A 19913-nucleotide genomic window follows, 5' to 3' on the forward strand; every position below is an offset into this window, starting at 1 on the left:
CTGCACAATCCCGGTTATGAGGTCACTTCCTGTCCGATGGAAAAGTCAGGATATTGTGCTTCCCTATGAAGTTTGCACACACATCTAACAATAGAAGTATCTAAATGGCTGCAAAAACCGAGAATGCATTCGGGTAGATCCCTTGCATTTTTACAAAGAGAGACAGTGATGCACGGCTCAGGAGCTGGGAGCGGCTGGTGGGTCTAGATTCATTTTACCTGTGGACAGGCTCGCTGTCTGCGGGCATGGTGGCTGAGCCTTCGGGGCTGCTGCTGTCACCACAGCCACAGGCTGCTGCAAGATCCTCAACTGCTTTATCTGTTGAGGCTGTGGTAGCCGAGGGTGACACTTCCTCAAGGCAGAGGGCTGCTGGAGTATCCTGAGGGAGGCTTTCACCAGGTGTGGTCTGGCCACAGCCATTGTGGGACCACATGGTTGGCTGGGACTGAAGACTTCCCATTCCACTGAGGTTGATAACAACTGCGTGCTGAAAACTGCTTGATTCCGGTGCACTTGGACCCTGCTGAGGACACAACGTGGATGGTTGTTGACCTTGTGGTGGAATCAACTGACAGAGCCACTGCTGCTGCTGTGGCAGCTGTTCGGTCTTCAAAACAAGTGAACCTTTTGAATGATGGAGGAGAGTGACCGACCTGAGGTTGGGAGCATTTTCTAAAAAAAATTGCACACCCACTTGAGAAGGTTCCTGTAATTCAGTAGGTTGCTCACTTGGTGTCTGATCTCCTGAGGGCTGGTAGCTGGGCTTGACTCCGGCAGGAGTCGAGCCCTGTATGGGGTGGGACCCACTGGCCAAAGTCTGGGCTCCAAGAACAGGACCCACCACATTGATGATGTCCTGGCCAGTGGAGGTGGCCATGACTGGGGTGGCTGGCGTTCTCTGTGAGGAGATGGCAGTGGACAGGGTCTGGATTCTCCTGGATGCACTGAGAGGTGACCAGACCAGTTTCTGTGAGGACCTGAAAGTGGACAGGACCGTCATTCCCTCAGAGGAGTTGACAGTGAATGAAGTGGCTGGAGGAATCTTGTGAACCTCACTCACTTCCATAGAGGATTTCTGGGGAACACTCGGTGGCTTGGAAGCAGGAGCAGAGGGCAGAGATTGGAGAATGCTGCTTGCGTGTTCTGGAATAAAGATGTTCCCCGAGGAACTCTTCCCTGAGCTTGGGAGGAGCTGCATGGGGGAAGGCAGATGTGTGACTCCCTTCTGCAAGACTGAAGACTGAACCAGGGTGGTGTCGGGCTGATGTGCTGCTTTGCCTGGGGAGAAGTGGCTGAGACTGGTTGAGCCACGGGGGCTCGATGACATCTTGACCGGGCAGGGGGCCTTCTTCGGGACCAGCTCCCCGGACCGGCTGACGACCCTCCCGGCATCCGTGTCCAGACTGGAGTGGTCATCTGCGGAGGGGTCACCAGGGAGAGACATTTGTCGCTCACGTCTGGTTTCTGCATGAGGCCTTTCTGCAGAGGATAGTGGATCCTTACCCGGCCGCGGGAAGGTTGGCCTTGCCGTCTGGGCGGCGCTGCCAGCTTCAGCTCCCGGCGCCGAGTCCTCTTTGACCTCCGCGACGGGCCGCGCGCTGGGCCGGGAGCCGGCTCGCGGCCCAGACGGCCTGCCCTTGGCGTACTTCTCCACGTCCACTGCAGAGGGGACGGCCAGCTCGCAGGGCCTCCGTTTCCACAGATCTACACAGTGGCCCACCTTACAGATTTTGAGGTCGTACTGCGGAGCCGCTTGGCTTGCTTTGGACTTTTTCCAGGACGCCAGGGCGCTGAGCTGGGGCGGCGGCGGGCGGGGAGGGCGCGCCCGCTCCCTGGCCAGAGAAGCCATGGAAAACCTCCTGAGGCTCCGTGTCATCGGGTGAGTGTTCATCTTCTGCTTGTCGTAGAGCAGCCTGTTTTCCGTGCAGGCGACTGTGACGGAAGGATCGAGACACAGGGGCTCGGCGGTGGCCAAGATGAGCTGGCTCTCCAGCAGCAGTCTGTCGTCCTGCGTCCAGTCCTGGTGGGCGCCGGCGATGGCCTGCACGTCCGCGGCCAGGGTCTGCATGGTCGGCCGCAGGAGCACGTGCCTGCTCTGGTAGCCGGGGGGGGCCCCGGGGCCGCGCTGCCTGTAGTCCCGAACTTCTGCGAGGACGCACCCGCGGTGGAAAAGATTCATCTCCGATTTTTCCAGGAGATCCAGCAGAACAGGGGGTAACTGCTCTGCATCCAGGTACTGCAGCAACTCCCCTTCCTCGTAGCGCATGCGGACGGTCTCGGAGCAGGCCTCGTCCGTGCCCTTGAGCATCAGAGAATAGCCCTGCTCTCCCGGGTACAGGTTCACCACCACACGCGGCAGGGCCTCGCGCGCCACCAGCTTCTCCAGCAAGTTCACACTGCTTCTCAACTCCTCGGCGCCCTCCGGCTCCTTCTCACACTCCTCAGCGTAGATGTCGTACAGCTTGTGGTGGAGAGACTTCTCCCCGCTAGCGGAGCATGTCCTTTTAGGCGGCCTCTGCCGGACACTTTCAATGACCGACTCTGCACGACCCGAAGCTCTTTCTAAAGCTTGTTGCATTGCAACATAAATTCCGGGCCTTTAAAGAAGAGAAAATGGAAGTGCGTTGATGAAGCAGGGTACGGACGTGCCCTCGATGAATCAATGCAAGCTTGCAAAGACTGCAAATCCAGCTTGGAATGACCACCAAACCGCACCATGAACACCAATACACTCGCCCCAAAGGAAGCGCCTTGCGAAACTCCTGCAATTTCAGGAAATCCCTGTACCTGTTGGAGCCTCCACCTCTTGGGACTGGGTTCTCCGTGGGCTGGGCCGGAAGTGAAGATGAAGCCCCTGCCCCGCCCCCACTGGCCCTACCCCACCCCCTTGCAGGCTCAGCTCTTTATGCGAGTGACTGTGGTTGCTCCTCTCTCTACAGGGGTCTGCCCTAAGCCTCTGCCTCTGGGAATCTGGGCCCACAGCCTGTGCTTCTTGCTCTGGAGAGCAGGCTTCCAATGGAGGTCAGTGCGAAGCCCTTCCATTTCTTTAATTTTATCTTTAAAATGCAAGCAATCAACAAAAAGTACTTAATTTCTGGCAGTTTTAACATCTATTAATTTTTCATAGGAATTCAGTTGCCACGAGAGTCATAGAAGATACAATTTCTTTCCTTGTCAAGCACTTCATCAATACTGGTCTTGGAGTCTTATTGATGGCAGGGATGCGCCCAGTGTCCATAGCCAACTTAACACAACCCCAGGAGTCCAAGTAGGCCACCAGACACCCACTTGCTTGCGTGGAGGCTCACTATATTTGGCGCAGCAATAAATTCCTCACTGAATCCCACCCATCCCTGCCTAATGATTTCACACAGAGCTACTTACTCTCCAGCCCCCCACCCCCATGTATTACAATAAAGGCATTTATAGATATTTTTAAAATATATTGTAGGTAAGTTATATGACCTATGAATTGCATGGAGGGTTAAAGTGTTTGTTTTAAAAGGTGATTTCCATGACTCCACAGTGGATTTAGAACTACTATTCCAGATGATGGCAGTCAATTTGACAGGATGATTACCTGGAGACCACACCTACTACTGTCCTAATGATGCATCTGGAGGGAAGGGACTCTAAGGTGTTCATGGGCCACTGTTGTCCACTAATTCGTTGCCTTAAAAATCTCTCAGCCTTTCTGGAACAGGTTGTTAAATGAATCTCTTGGGGTTTCGATGCAGACATAGTGATAACACAATATTCATAGTTAAGTCTTACAGATGAGAGAATCCAAGACTAACGTGAATTTCATGGTTTATGGGTTACTCTAAAATACATTCGGTGTTTTTAACCACTAGCACTTACAAGAATTATAAATGACAAAAGATATAGTCCATTGAAATAGCATTAAAAACTCCTTGAGGAAGAGTTCCTTAAACATGACCCTCCTTGGGCAAGAGAAGGAATAGTTTTCCACCGGCATCTCACTTGTCTTTGGGCAAATGCACACTTCTGGGGTGCCTCGCCGGCACTTGAAATCAGCTTAGTTTCCCAGGAAACTAAGGATGCTCCTTTAAGCATCCTTCCCTGTCCCTCTGTTTCTGCTCCAGATGCCCAAATTTCAGCTAAGTGTAAGGCTGGACAACTGCGTCATATTTTTTAATGCAATAATCCAAACATCCAACTTTGATAGAGTCTGAATTAATGAGGTAAACATGAGTTCTGCCCTTACCCAAAGCACCAGCCATCCTTCCAGTCTGAGTGGATGAGCCATTTCCCTGCCCGCCGGGCTCTGGCGGCTCCTGCCCAGCCCCGACCCCGTTCCCGGCTGTCCTCAGGACTCTGCCGTGCGTTGGCTGAGAACGTGTCTGTCTGGCCCAGCATTCCATTGCAGTTAGAGGAGGGAGCGAGTCAGGGAAAGCTGGGCTCTGCTGTCCACCTGCACTAGGGTGTGTGGCATGAGGTCGGCACCGCAGACCTGCACTTGAGTCAGGGTATCCTCCTGAACGTGCAGGAAGCGCAGGTCTCCTGCTGGCTGCCCCTGGCCTGCACACTGGACTCGCTAGGTCCTTAGTGTGGCGAGGAGGCAGGTCTGGACGGGGCCGAGGCAGGGCAGGGGCCTGGGCACCAGACGGAAGGGGACGCGCACTGGGTGGGTTGTGCAAGTCCGTGGGGCCGGTGCCCCAGAGGCCTGGCCTGCCTGCCCTGTCCCAGCCCTGCACCCGGGCCCCTGGCCACCTAGCTCCTGCCCCTCGGCCAGCCTCCTGGGCGTCCTCTGTCTCCCGTGCTTCCTGTGCTCTGGCCACAGTTGCCAGGCCGCAGGCTGCAGGCAGGCCCAGCCTCTCAGGGCTCCTGGCCCTGGTCAAGGCTCTTTTCTCTGCTGAGAGGCCCCTGTCTGCTCAGCCCCCGGCTGTCCCCGCCTAGCGCCTCAGAGAGCCCTTCCTGGCTTCCAGGCAGCGAGCCTCCCAGTCTCTGCGCCCTGCCAAAGCACACACACCCCGTGCGTGCCCGCTGGCCCCGGCTCCCGTTGCAACGCAGCTGACTGTTCCCACTGTCTCCACAGCCAGCCTCTGGGTCCTGAGGGGCCGGGGCCGGGCTCTCCATGGCTGTCGGGTCGCCCACTCGCTCACTCCTTGCCCCGGGTGGCACTACAGACGGCAGCGATGGTTGAATCCGTGCTCTCTTTACCTCGACAGATCTTAAAAGCCTTCTGAAGGAAATGATGTACCCCCTTTGAAGAGACGAGGAATGTTCCAGAGCCAGGTCTTCTGACTCTGGTGCTACCCTATGTGGGGAGGGGCTGTCTTGTGCCCTGTGGGACAAGCATGCCTGGCCTTACCCAGCTGCCAACCACACTCGCCCCCAGCGGTGATAACAGGAAATGGCTCCAGATGTTGGCAGCTGTCCCCTGGCAGGTGGGGAGAAAAAAGTGGCCCCCTGCTTGAGAACCCCTGCTCAGACCCCTGCTCTGGCAGCCCCTAGCCAACACCCAGGGCACCTCTGGCGCCAGAGAGCTGTGTCTGCGTCCTCCCCCAGGACATGCACTAGGTGTTCAGCTGCCAGTCATGGCCTTAGGTCGGGTTTGCCCAAAAGCGAACCCTGACAAGAGGATTTGAGCACAAGTAGTTCACTTGGGAGCTCATCTCGGGAAGCCCTGGGGGGGACGGACGGGCAGCTGTGCAGGGACGGGAAGGAAGGCGATGGCAGGCATGTCGTGGGCAGATGCTGTGGCCACCTGGGCCCTGCGGGGACCTGTGGGAGAGGACACAGAGCAAGCCTCAGGGGGCTCTCTCTCCCCATCTGTCTGGGCTGCCGCCGACAAGAAGCACCGGCGCTCCTGGGACCGAGCATGTCCTCAGACAGTCAGCAGCCCTCTCAGTGACACTGTGCGTGCGTGGGGGCGTGCAGTGGCCAGGACCGTGTGGAGCTGGTGGTGAAGCCCACGGCTCTTCCATTGTCACATGGACAGATGTCACGTGGACAGTGGCCAGGACCGTGTGGAGCTGGTGGTGAAGCCCGCGGCTCTTCCATAGTCACGTGGACAGATGTGCTCCGTCTTCTCTGTGGGCCGATGGGGCAGGGAGTTGTGCGCGTCCAAGGCCAATGGACACTTTGCTGTGAGTTTGCGGTCAGCTCGTCAGGTCGACGTGGCCAGAAATGGAGGCTGTGACCCAGTCCTTGCTCCCCGCTGGGCGGACCCCGAGGCAGCCCGGCCACAGGTGCACTGGATGAGGCTGTGGACTTGGCCGTGTGTGTATTCCTGCGTGTGTACTTGGCCTGGCAGTGCTTTTCCTGGCTGGGACATCCCCTTCACTTGAGCTCCCTAATTGCCTGCCTTTCCACAAGATGAGTTTTTTATAATTACACTGAGAGCACAGCATCCTTGGAGCCTTGCACGCACGTCAGCGAGCACGCTGCTGATGAGGACTGCACGGCTGCCAGCCCCTCAAGCCCTCTGTGGAGATGCACATCTGAGAAAACTCGTGGCCATATTAAGATAGGCTAGCAGGAAAAAAATGATTTGTGGAAATGCAAGCTAATTGACCTAATTTGCAGTTAGCAGATTGATTGTGTGAACTCTGAGGTCTAGTTCTAGGTCTTTGTCACCTCTTTGCTCTGCAGCTGATTACACATGGAGCCAAAGAACCTGGAACCATAGGCAGCAAGGATGGGGGAAGGTGGCGGGACATTACTGTTGGGCTTATCTTGTGTGAACCCTCCCTTAGCTGCCCGGAGACTTAGTGTCTCCCCTGTGATCAGCCCCCAGCCACAGCATGTAGCAATTCCTTGAGAATATTGCGATGGGAACTCCTCCAACCGGCTATGTCATTCAGCGCTTCCACATGTTTATTGGATCCAAGGTGTTTATTGGCTCTAAGAGCTCAGAGCCCGTGAGTGTGCACTGCGTGTTGTTTTCTCTTTTCCCTTCATCTCCATTTGCCTTTCCCCAAATTCTGTTCACCCTTTCCTTTCTTCCTTCTGTGTTTGCACAAAAAGGACCCTTTGATCACTTTACTGAAGTGATCTTTTGATCACTTTACTGAAATAAATGAAATTGGATTTTGTTCTGGTTTTATTGCTCTAAGACATGAGTTCTATTCTCTGAGAAAAATGTCCCACCCTAAGTCACGGTTTCTCAGCCTCTGCATAGTTCACATCTGTTGTGGGGGGCTGTCCAGTATGGGCTGCTTAGTAGCATCCCTGACCGCTCTTCCACTAGATGGCAATAGCAGCCCCCTTCCAGTTAAGAAAAACAAACTGTCCCCAGATATGGCTAAATATCCCTTGGAGCAAATTATTCCCACCACCCTATGAAATCACAAAACTGGATCCAGAGAAATCAAGCAGTAATCCCAAAACCACAAAGCATTTTACGTCTCAATTTCTAGGACATTTCAAATGATAAATGTGACTTTAAAATTTTTTTATTTTCTTGTTGCTGCAGTTACTATTATGATTGGCCCTGAATTGTCTTACTAATGCTCTAAATTTGCCATTGGACTTGATTAAGAGTCTCTGGCCAGTTGGAGAGATGCAAACAAAAACATCATTAAATCTTTAGTAGGTAGATTTTCAAGAATAAACTGGCAGAGATTTTAAAACTCCATCTGCCTAACAGTCACTATTTCCAAATTTTCTAGGTTTTTTCAACAACTACAAAACTTTGCTCATTTCAATAATTTTTCTTCTGTCTTCACTCAATATTTGCTTTTTTGCTGTATGATCTCTGTACTTTGTTTTCTTAATGCCAGAGTATCTGAGACCTGGTCCTTCCACTTTTCTCTATTTTCAGTCTGTCCTTTGAAAACTTTATCTTATTTTATGGCTTTAAGTACCGTTTATACACAAATAATTTCCAAATTTGTCTCCAGCCTGGACCTCTCCTCTGACTTATAGACATGTGCCATCACACTTCCTATTCAAAATCTCCACCTGGGCACCTGATAAAAATAGAAATTGTACGTATCCAAACCCAATTCCTGATGTTCTACCAAACCTTGTTCCTTTGGCAGTGTATCAGTTTGATCGGGGCATTGGAATCACTTGGAGTTACATGGGATAAAGTACTTGTAATCATCAGACCTCACACAATTGTGGGTGAAGCTAGGAAAGTAAGATACTACGGTGGACAGATGGAGAATCAAGAAAAGTCACTAATTAGGAACCACAAAGGAAAGCTGGTGAAGAAGTCATGGCAGGGAGCTGCTAGGGCTGGTGCCTCTGCCACTGGGGGTGAGCCTGATACCACTAGAAGTCAGTAGAGCTGGCAGTGAGGACGAGAAGCTAGACACGAAGCAAGAGAGAACAAGGACCAACTTGAGCCTATAAGGCCTAACAGGAGCCAATGAGGACAAATCTCACTGCCTCTGACCTTGATGCTGTGGGTGACCTGCAGAAGGTACTGGTGTCTTTGTACATGCATGTGGGAGCTGGAGATGCTCTGGGCGCAGCCACAGCCTACCCTCTCACCATCCCCACACAGGGAGCCAGTGGATTAGCAGCAGTGTGTTTTAGTTGCGAAGATGCCTGGCTCCCTGCACCAGCCTTCAGAGTGTAATGGCTGCTGAGTCGCTTTTGCCCTCCATATCTTATGAAAATTTCTTTTGGTCAGTGTTAGCCCAGAACTATACAAGAAGGGGAATTCTAGGAAACATAATTCCAGTCTAGCTAAATTAATACAGTAGAAAACCACTCTAGCAGTCGTCTTCGTCTCCATTAATACAACTCCAGTTGTGTTCCAACGCTAAAAACCTTGGAACCATCTTGGACGACTCTGTCTTCCTCCCTACTTCCAATCTGTTGGTTCAACCTAAGGGCTCCATCAGGCTTAACTGGCAAAACTTCTAGATAAAGCCTTTGAAGTATTTCTGGATTTAAAATGTCCCGCTGGAAGGAGAAAGATAAATACTGAGGGTGTCACTAATGTGTGGAATAGAAAGTCACTAAGTTAACAATGAAATAAAGACAAGCTTAAAATCTACCTCTTGGTAGCTGACTGCAGAAGTGTGAGGCGGGGGGGGGGGGGGGGGACCGAACAAAGAGGGAAGGAAGCACAATGGGCTATGGTGATGGAGTGTCAGTTTGTGGTGGGTGCACTATGCTGTAATACCTGATGGGGTACCCCAATATTACCTCAGTTAAAAATAAATAAGTCAATTATTTTTTAAAAGATAGATAAAAAATAAATTTGGTAACTGCATTTTTCAATTCTAAAAAAATAAAAAATAAAATGTCCTGCTGGATGTCAGGGACTGATCATCTAAGAGATGATCATCTAAGAGATAGGCTGGTGAGGTGGGGGGAATAATAAAGGCTTGCCTTTTTTTACCCCAAACATCTGGCTCCTTTTTATCTTTTAGTAATCTTTTTAGTAGTAGTAACTTTAGGTTATAGCGTAATGAAGTGGAAAGTGCTTCAGAGAGTTCTCATATAGCCCTTGACCCAGCACACACAGAGCCTCTGCCACCATCACCACGCCCCACCAGAGTGGTACATTTGTTACAACCATACCCATTATGTATACTGACCCTTTATCAACAACCAAAGTCCAGAGCTGGCATTAAGGTTCATTCCCGTTGTTGTACCTTCTGTAGTACAAACAGACACGGATCAAAATGTATAAGACACCTAGCCACCCTTACAGTATCATCACAACAGCTTCCTTACCCTAAAAATCTTCTGTGCCCTGCCTATTCTCCCTTCCTCCCTTAACCCCTGGTGACCGCTGACCTTTTCATTGTCTGCATAGTTTTGCCTTTTCTCAAATGTCACATAGTTGGAATCATCCAGTATGTAGCTTTTCCAAATTGGTTTCCAAATTACTAATATGCATTTAAGATTCCTCAATGAATATTCATGACTTGTGAGCTTGTTTATTTTTAGGGCTGAATAATATTCCATTGTCTGCAGGCACCACAGTTTAGCCATTCACCTACTGAAAGACATCTTAGTTTGCTTCCAAGTTTTGGCAGCTATGAAGGAAGCTGCTACACCACATCTGTGTACAGGTTTCCTACTGACATGAGTTTTTAAAACTCCTTTGGGTAAATACCAAAGATCATGATTGCTGGACCCTATGGCAAGACGATGTTTAGTTCTGTAAGAAAGTGCCAAACTGTCTTCCAGAGTTCCTGTGCCATTTTGCATTCCCATTAGTCAGTGAATGAGAGTTCCTGTTGCTCCATATCCTTGCCAGCACTTGGTGGTGTCAGCATTTTGAATTTTGGCCATTCTGAATGACATGTAGTGGTATCTCCTTGTTTCAATTTGCAATTCCCTGATGACATGATGTTGAGCATCTTCTCACGTTCTTTTCTGTCATCTGTGTATCTTCTTTTAGCCTGTTTTTTAATCAGGTTGTTCATTTCTTATTGTTGAATTTTAAGTTATATGTATAATTTGAAGAACTATCATTTATCAGTGAAGGTTTACTTTTCATACTTTGTTATTTTGAACCTTTTATATCATGTATTATATGCATTTGTTACCTATTCCAAACACTAATTAAAAAAAAATTTTATGAAATTATCCCTTTCCAACTATAAAGACAACAAAACTGGTAAACATGCTTTTTTAAATTCTGGGAGGTGATTTGTTGTTGGTCAAATCAGGTAATACCAATGTCACAGGACACACAGGTATGAGGGAAAGAATCACGAGGTTATTACATCAGTAGTGGGGTCAAGCTAACCCTGGACAAAAGACTGACCTGGTCAGATTCAGTCTAACAAAGCCGAAAAGCAAGTCTTGAATCAAATTGTTTCTAAGTAGCTTAATTGCATCCTAAAGCTAAAAATTATGTATAAATAATTGCAAAGATTACAAAAAATACATTTTAAAAATCCAGTACCTAATGGAGGACCCCAATATCTGGCATTCAATCATTCTATAACTGTACTGTGGTTATGTAAGAGATTATCCCTATTCTTAGGAAATACATGCTGACATGTTAGGGATCGACATAGGAAATTTGCAGAGAGGTGGAGAGTAGGTGAGTCTGGGTAAAGGGTATACAGGGTTCATCATACTATTTTTATTTTTATCCTTTTTTTCTAAAGCTGAAATTACTTCCCAGTAAGTTAACTCAAAAAAGAAATACAAAAAATTATGTTTCTCATACCTCAGAAAGTAGCATAATCCCTTCTATTTACATTGTGCTATGATGGTGCTCAATCTAGCCACAGGAACATGTATAACTTTTAATTATCAACTGCTACAGAGACTACAAAATAGCATTTAGGAAGGATCCTGCAAAGGCAGCAAATTGGGGGAAAAAAGAAGAGAAATTGAACAAATAGCTATTTGTAATCATGATGGGCATTAGGAAATCCTTTAATTAAGAGTTGGCTTTTCTCCCTCATCAACAAATCCCTATATTTTGCTGAAGTGAGAGATTTTCCAATTTTCTTTCTTCCAACCTGTTCTAACATTCTGGATTGATGGAATCTAGAGCCTTTCAGATCTAAGTGTGGGGGGAATCTGATGACTGAGCAAAGAAGGAGCAAATCCCAGTGAGAGGCAACCAACAAGCAATGGGAGAGCAGGTCCTGGTCTCCCCGAGGGGGGCAGGGCACAGCAGCCCCCACAGAGCCAATAGTTCTCTGCACCATTTTGTGCTACAGCTTTTCCACAGATGCTGTCTAAGGTGGGGGGCATATAAACCTTCAGTCTGATGGGAACTGGATTTGCCAGAGCAGCAGGAACTAGCCCTAACTAGAGAATTCTGCTTCCTTCCCTTCCTAGGTAAGCCTTGAGATCCTGCAATGTGGGTCTGCTCTTCTGTGATGGTCTTCACTCTTCATGCCCGTAACCAGTTGGAATTATTTTTCTCTATCATGTGATCCTCAGATCCAAAAATAAAACCCTAAATCTGTGTCGTATCAAGGTGATGAATATGAATTCCCTGATCAATGTGGGTTTTGCAGCATGTGTAATAGCCTAGCATTTGGAGCTGCTACATACAGATTGTCAGGCCAATGGAATAGTTCCTATTTCTGATAATTGGGAGTAAATTTGACCCAAAGACATATGTTGTTAGCAGGGGGATGTATAACTATCCCTGCCCTTAATAGCCCTTTAGTGTCCAGAGATGTATTCATTGAACATTCTGCTATTGATATGCTTTAATATGAAACTTCTGTTTCTACATTGGTTTCTTCCGACTCAGAAACATTAAGCAAATCTAAAGTATTAGTAATTTTATTTTGGGACACCATGAAATTTAGTCTCATTCATAACTAATGAAAATGTGTGCTTCAGAGCATCTCTAAACGTCCCTAAAACTATACACAAAAAATACTGACAAAAACAAAAAGGCTGGTCTGGTGGGTAAAGATGATGCCAAATAGCCAATTGATAGGATTCTACACTTCATCATGCTTAGTGGTTCCAGACTCTGAATATATGTCAGAATCATTTGGGGAGTCCTGAAAAATCCATTGTCCAGGAAGCCAAACACCAGATCAATTAAATCAGAATCTCTGGAGGTGGCTTGGGCATTCGTAGTTTTTAACACTCTTCAGTTGACTCCAGTGTGCAACAGCCACAGTTGAGAACCACTGATCTAGAGAGATACCTGACGTGGTATCTGGCTGACGTGGTGTCTGGTGAGGGCCCACGTTTCGGTTCAAGGACAGTTGTCTTCTTACTGTGTCCTCACGTAGCAAGGGACCTCTCTGGAGTCCCAAAGATTCCACCCCCAAACACCACCGCATTGGGCTTAGGTTTCAACATGAATTTTGGGGGGACAAAGCATTCAGTCTGTGGCATTGGGGATGAGAGAAGGGAAGCAGAGGAGCATCAGAATCACCTGGAAAGTTTATTCAAACCACACAAACGCCTCAACATCCTAAGTTGATTCATTTTCCTCTTTTTGGAATGACCATCAATGTTCAGCCTTAGAGAAAAGCATTAAGGATGGTATAGCAGTAGGTTGCTTTCAGGAGCAAGTGTAACTCTAAATGGCTTAAACAATGAAGAAAATTTATAACCCATGCAAACAAAAATCTAGAGATTGGATTGGCTTTTGGGGAGATTTGACCCAGTGCCCCAAAGACATCATCAAGATCCCTGTGGCTTTTGCTTAGTCATCCCCTTGGAGTCCAAGATGTTTGCAGGCAACACCTAAGGATCTTTTTTTTCTTTATTTCCAGCAGGAGAAAGAGTGCTGGTTGCAGCCCTAGCAACAGCCCTAGTAGTTGCTCTGATTGGCCTGGATTATGCCGCATGCCTACCTCTGAACCAATCATTGCCTAGGGAGATGGAGTGCACTGACTGGCGGTTGGAACAAAAAAGTGGGTAATAGTAAATGGAACTTGGTATTGGCAGTAGAGTCAACTAAGGACACAGAATGGTCTCAAAGGTTAAGCGCAAATATACTTCAGTAATAATAATAATAATAAATAATGAAACTTATTTTACATCAGGGGTTCTCAATCTTGGCATGATTGGCATTTGGAACTAGATTTGGTTTTTGTTATAGGAGGTGTCCTGTGCATTGTAGGATGTCCTGCAGCATCCCCCGGCTTCTATCTGTCAGCTGCCAGCAGCACTCACCGCTCTCCCAGAGATTTTTTGTTTCAGGCAACTGAAAATGTCTTCAGACATAGTCTAATGTCTTCAGGGAGACAAAACTAGTCCTTTTGAACTACCATGTAATAATTGAGCCTCCTAGATAAAAAGATCTGTTATGGAAGTGATGGAGATCCATTTTTCTCCATTTCTTCAAGGTTTAAGGAAAACAAATTAGCTATAGTATTAAGAAGTAAGTTAGATGTAAAGCAGAATTTCCCACCATCACACATCTGCAGTAAACATTAAATTTATGCCTGTATTACTGTGCAATTCTTTACTGGAATTCTTTTTGAAAAAGTGTTCTCACCTGTCTAAAGTGAAACCTAAGAGGAAAGGCATTACTAGGTCACTTTTTTAGGGTTCCTTCTATGTATTGGTTTGTATGATTTCTCAGCCTCTTTCGCAGTTGAAACATTACACTATTTCTAAGTATCACAATATGTGTAAACACTACAAATGCTGCTGGTATATGGATCACACTTTAATTAATAAAAGACTATAATCTGGCAGAACTCAGCTGGGCACATATGAGGTCTGCTGGGTTCAACTCAGCTATGTGTGTCTTCTCATTCTGGAACGCAGGCTAAAGAGCAAATACTATCTGGAGCTGTTCTCACAGTAGAAAGCACAAAGTGAAAAGGGGATCCGAGTCATATCAAGAATAATCTTAAGGTTTGTTAGGACGTGGTGTAATTTATAAATATCCACATTCCATTGGCTAAAACAAGTCACGTGACTTAGCTCAAAGTCAATGGTGTGGAGAAGTAATTCCTACATGTTTGAAAACACCAGGGTGGCCCAAAGGAGACAGTCGTCAACTCTACCTGGGAGAATCAGGGAAGCTCTCAGGAAGAATATGACGGTTCATCCAGATTTTGAAGGATCCACAGAAGTTCTCAGCAAACTAGGAATAGGGACCAATGTGGGAGAGAAAGCGTTCCAGCCAAGGGAAGAGTATGAATCAGAAAACTCTATGTTCTCCAGAGACTACTTCTAAGATCACGTGAAAATATGATCCACATTAATCATCATAGAAATGCAAGTTAAAACCACAATGAGATCACTTTGTCCCTATAAGGATTTCAATAATAATAATAATAATAATAATAATAATAACAGATAAGAACTGGTGAGGTTGTGGAGAAATCAGAACACTCATACACTGTTGGTAGGGATATAAAATGCTGTAGCTATTTTGTAAAACAGTCTGGCAGTTCCTCAAAATGTGAAAGCCTATGAGCCAGCAATTCCACTCCAAGATATATACCCAAGAGAACTGAAGACATATATTTGTACACAAATGATTCATATCCACGTTATTCATAATAACTAAAACTGGCAACAGCCCAAATGTCCATCAATTGATGAATGAATAAATACAATGTGGTATAGCCATACAATGGAATATGAGTCGTCAATAACAAGAAATAAAATAGTAACACGTGCTATAACATTATGCAAGTGAAAGAATTCAGGCACAAAAGGGCCAAATATCATATGACTCCATTTATATGAAATGTCCAGCATAAGTAAATCCATAGAGATGGAAAGTGTATCAGTTATTGCCTAGGGCTGAGGGGGGTTGGAAAGAAATGGGGAGTGACGCCTAGCGGATATGGGGTTTCTCTTGGGGGTGATGAAAATGTTCTAAAATTGACTGTGGGGATGGTTGTACAACTTTGTGCCTGTCCTAAAATGATGGAATTTATACTGTTAGTGTGTGACTTGTATGGTATGTAAATGGCATCTTAGTAAAACTGTTAGCCAAAAAAATGCCCCACGTGGTAAGGCCTGGCAGCACAGAAGCTTAGTATATTCCAAGAACAAAATCAGGTTGGCATAACGATTACAGAATGGGAACAGATACATCTAGAAAGCAGGCAGAGGGGGTCAGATCATGGAGGGCCTGAGGGCAGTGAGGAGCAACAAGAACATTTTAGGAATATTAATCTATATATGGAGGCTGGGTTTGAGGGAACAGGATGGAAAGATGATAGATAAGGCGACAGCAATCGATCCAATACTAGTTTATGAGGTCAGAGCCCAAATCATGGTGACAGGGATGTAGAAAGGGAGGACAGTGGGCTTCCCTGGTGGCGCAGCATTGAGCGCAGCGCTGTGAAGCTGTCTGCAGCCTCTGCAGCGCTGGTTCGATTCCCAGCCAGCCAGGGAGATTCCCACATGGCATGGCAGACCTCTCCTGTCTTACCCGCTGCTCCCCTCAGCAGTGCTTTCGGTCCATCTGCCTGTTCTGCTTCCTGCTCTGTCTCTGGTGAATCCTCTCACCCTCCCGCGCCTCTGGCCTGTACCCCAGTGCTTGTATAAATAAATAAATCTTTAAATATATATATATTTTTTTAAAAAAAAGAAGGGGAGGACAGAATACCAGAGATTTTTTAAGAGGCCAAGGATTTGGTGATGATCAGAGGAGTGGGCAGGAAATAGAGAAAAGAAGGATCTTTCTTGCCCATCTTGTGTCCCCAGCAACTTAACACACTTGACATAAAACAGTGCCCAATAATGTTCAGAGACTGAATGAAGTAGGTAACATGTTCAGAGTTTCTGTTACCTGATAGAGAATTTGGGGAGGCAGCAAGGGGTGTTGTTTTGCTGAGCTCAGGAATGTAATAGAGCGTGGATACATTTATGTGAGTGGAATGGCTATTTCAGAGAAAGAAAGAAAATAATGGCAGATACAAAGATACATTTCATCTCTCTGTTTTGCCTAGGGCCAGCCTGATTGGTACCCATGGGAATTTTTTATAAGAATTATAAAAACCCAGCAAACTATCTAACTCCAGTCTCTTCAGATTTTTGTACCCATGAGCCCAGTAGACAGAATCTAATCCCACAAGTGAGACAGAACACAGCACACACTGCAACACGAACCATGTCTCATAAATGTGCATATTACAGGGTTGCATACCACAAACAATGCAAGACAAACCAAGTCCATCCTTCCTTAAGCTGCTATGTACATGGAAGAGCCTAATCCCAGGGTTTTCCACTAGTTAGGGATTTACTGTATTATTTTTTTTAAGTTTTATTTATTTATGCATATAAGAACTGGGGTACAGGCCAGAGGTGTGGGGGTCAGAGAATTCACCAGGGGCAGAGTGGGGAACAGAACAGGCAGATCTACTGAAACACACTGCTGAGGGGAGCAGCGGGTGAGTCAGGAGAGGTCTGCTGCACCCATGTGCTCCCTGGCCCGCTGGGGATCAAACTTGTGTTGCAGTAGCTGCAAATAGCTTCTCAGTGCTGTGCTTAACCCTTTGTGCCACCAGGGAGGCCCTTACTATATTATTTTGATGCCTTCTTTCTTTTCTCCAGTCTTTCTTTTTTCCCTCCACACATAATTAATTTTTACTGATGTTTATTTTGCCCGGTCATTAGAGATGCAAAGGTAAACAAGAAGCGGTTTCTATCTTTGAGATGCTTCTGGCATATTGACCAAAAACAAACAAACAAAAAAAACAAGTAAATAGGGAATTACAATAGTACAAACAATAACAAGGCAGGCACAGTCATGTCATGAAAACGCCCTGGAGGAGTGCTCGGCTCAGTACTACTCTCTACCCAACAGTCAAGCAGAGAAACTTGCTTTGTTTCCATTTTTCAAAGTCACTGTCATCACGAGTGCTACGTCTGGCTGGCCTAGTTTGTCGTGTTGTGGAACATCATAGGTGACTTCTATGACACCTAGGCCTGTGAATAATGGGGCGTGCACTAGTCATTTGCATGGCTTCCTACTTAATAGAATTTTCCTTGTTGTATTCACCCTTTCACAGAGGATTGCTATAAGGATCAAAACTCCTTGGTAATAGCCCATCATAGTTTTCTCTCCTGAGAATTTGAAACATCGTTTACAGAGATGAAAGACTAAGGATGCCTGATTTGATCCATGCAGAGGCTCTCAACTAGGCGCACACATCAGAATCCCTGGAGGGCTGGTTAAAATGCAGATCCCTGGGCCCATCTGCAACCCCAGAGTGTCTGATCTAGCAGGTCTGGGTGGGGAGGTCAGACCATTTTCCTTCTGAACCAGCTCCCAGATGCTGCTGACGTTGCTGGTCCTGACACCACACTTTGAGAAACACTACACCAGAGAAAAGGGAAACTTATTTATGTCAAAGCTTCCACTGGGTCTTTGCATTATAGAAATGGCCCTCAGTAGAGATGGCTTGTTCTTCCAGAAGGGCACACGATGGACTTATTTCCTATGTGCCCTGGCATCTGGCAGGAGGTAGAAGTGGGGTGTGGAATGGGTTCAGCCTGATAACATAATCTTATTTTGGGTAATTAGATTGCAAGTTGTATCGCCTTTGGGAAATTTTTCCTCTTTAATGGGATCTAAATCTATTGCTGAAAATTCTTTTCTATCTTTGGGACAAATGTTTATTCTGCCCCAAATTTACCCAATGGGGACTGGAATAGTAAAGGGGCATGGTTTTACTCCAACCTGACGGTAAGAGAACTCAAAAGGACTTAACATATCACACCAGATTTAAAAGTATTTTCTACCCAACCAGGCAGGAGAGTCTTAAAACAAGTTCTCACCTGCTGTGTGGGGGGGCCCCAGGGCGGGAAGCTACAGAGAGAGTGGCCCACCCCATATCCTCCTCCATTGCCCCATGAGACAGTTGTCACACGAAGGGAGACACAGCCTCCACTTACGGCCCAGAGCAAGAGCTCACAAAGCAGAAAAGGAGGTGTTTGTTCACCAGTTGGCTCTGAAGCAAGATGATGGCTACTCCCCCTCTTTATCCAAATAAAATCGGAAAAAGCCATTTTGAAGAGAGTTGGGAGAAGCTAACTCTTGGGTTACCTTTAGAGTCCATGTCACACTGGATGTGAAGATGGCACCTTCATACCAGATCTTATAAGGACCAGACTGGTACCAAAATGGCAATGGCACAAGGCATTGACTCTGAGAGAGATGAACAGGTAATGAATGATATTTCCAGAAAAATGTAGGCCAGGAGTCATATCCAACTTTTATATCTGACAAAACTAAAATTACAGTTAGGGTTATCATCTTTTCTTAGTAATGCATTTTGACTGTAATTTGGTATTAGACAGTGTGATATACTTAGTAACATTAGTCAGCCTTATCAAAATGGATCTGATGACATTTTTTTCTTTTAAAAATATTTAAAGCTTTTACTCTTTTCAAAATGCAGGATGACTAAAAAGGAGGTACTTTGTCTATAGGAACTTCTTGGGGTAAGGTAAAATAGTGAGCCTGAATATGTAATTTTAATATCCAAATGTATTATATAAGCATTAAAATTATTATACTGAAGCCTCCTTCTTCCCTTATATCTTTATAGTCACTATATATTTATATATACCTTATACAGCTATGTACACTATATAAATAATATTTACATACAAAGTTTTAGCATGTATATATAAAATTATAATACATATATAAATATCTACAAAGAGAACTATTTTGCAGAGGGCCAAGCATATTCTTCATCTTCCGAGCTATATTTGGTAATTCTTGCAAAGCCGTGCAGTCTATGAGCTGGTTTAGGTATTAGAATGCTGAGCATAAAGGAAAAGGTTTTTGGCTTTGGCCCTTGTGCTTGGAAACCTTTCTAAGTGCTCTCATGAGTCCACTTTCTGATCTCAGCAGGGATGGTGGAGCGGATGTAACTGAGTCTTTGAATGATGACACTGATCGTGCTCCCCTTCCAGATCCTGGCCCTGAGTGTGCTCTTCATTATAAGTCTCATAAATATCAATACATTTTGGACCCTTTCGTTTGCTTGTGATTTTCCTCTTTCCAGTGCACTGAGGGTCTGCTAATCGAGGTTCTAACTGATTATACACCTCGCCTAAACAAGTGTTTCACTTTGGGAAGAAATAGAAATGGGGGGGTCAGGGAAAGCAGAGGTGGTGATTCCTAAAGTTCTTGCTAGAACACCTGCCATATTTTATATAAATGTTAGGAAACGCAAAGGCTTCAAGACAGCACAAATTAATTTCAGGGGAAAGATAAAGCTTGTCTTCCAATAAAAAACAAGTCCAAGAGCCATATTTTGTTGATGGGGTTGTTTCCATATGTACTCTCCCAGGCCACTGCTGATTGAATCGAGGAGGAGGCGGCTCCCCATTTCGCCCTCAGTTCTTTGGGAGAATGTTCCTTTCCTACAAGCCTTTTGGCCTGGTCACTTTCCCAGCACATGCGCTGCCAATTCCTCTGCTCATTTCACAGCTTACACCGAACAACTCCATCTCTTTGACCTGGCTGCAAACCAGAGACAGGTATAACCCCATGATGTAAACTGAGATTGTGTAAACTGAGTCTTTCATGTAAAATAAAAGTACCTATT

General features: G+C 46.2%; 1 protein-coding gene across 1 annotated transcript; it reads right to left on the minus strand.

Annotated features, from left to right (window-relative positions):
- Positions 1–214: 214 nt before the first annotated feature.
- LOC119245730 (transcription factor SPT20 homolog) lies at positions 215–2578 on the minus strand. Its single transcript, XM_037511695.1, has 2 exons — positions 730–2578; positions 215–327 (listed from the first exon to the last, which is right to left on the minus strand). Exons 1-2 carry the CDS (start codon positions 2576–2578, stop codon positions 215–217), a joined length of 1962 nt encoding a protein of 653 aa, XP_037367592.1.
- Positions 2579–19913: the final 17335 nt, after the last annotated feature.

This window comes from Talpa occidentalis, unplaced genomic scaffold (assembly GCF_014898055.3).
Source record: "Talpa occidentalis isolate TD23 unplaced genomic scaffold, MPIMG_talOcc4v2.1 talOcc4.15, whole genome shotgun sequence".
NCBI classification, from domain to species: Eukaryota; Metazoa; Chordata; class Mammalia; order Eulipotyphla; family Talpidae; genus Talpa; species Talpa occidentalis.

Excerpts from the sequence above, each read along its gene's own strand:
- LOC119245730 (XM_037511695.1), bottom strand. The coding sequence starts at position 2,578 with ATGCAACAAGCTTTAGAAAGAGCTTCGGGTCGTGCAGAGTCGGTCATT. Across the intron at positions 328-729 it reads CTCAGGAGATCAGACACCAA|CCTCAACAGATAAAGCAGTT; the intron begins GTGAGCAACCTA and ends CGGCTACCACAG.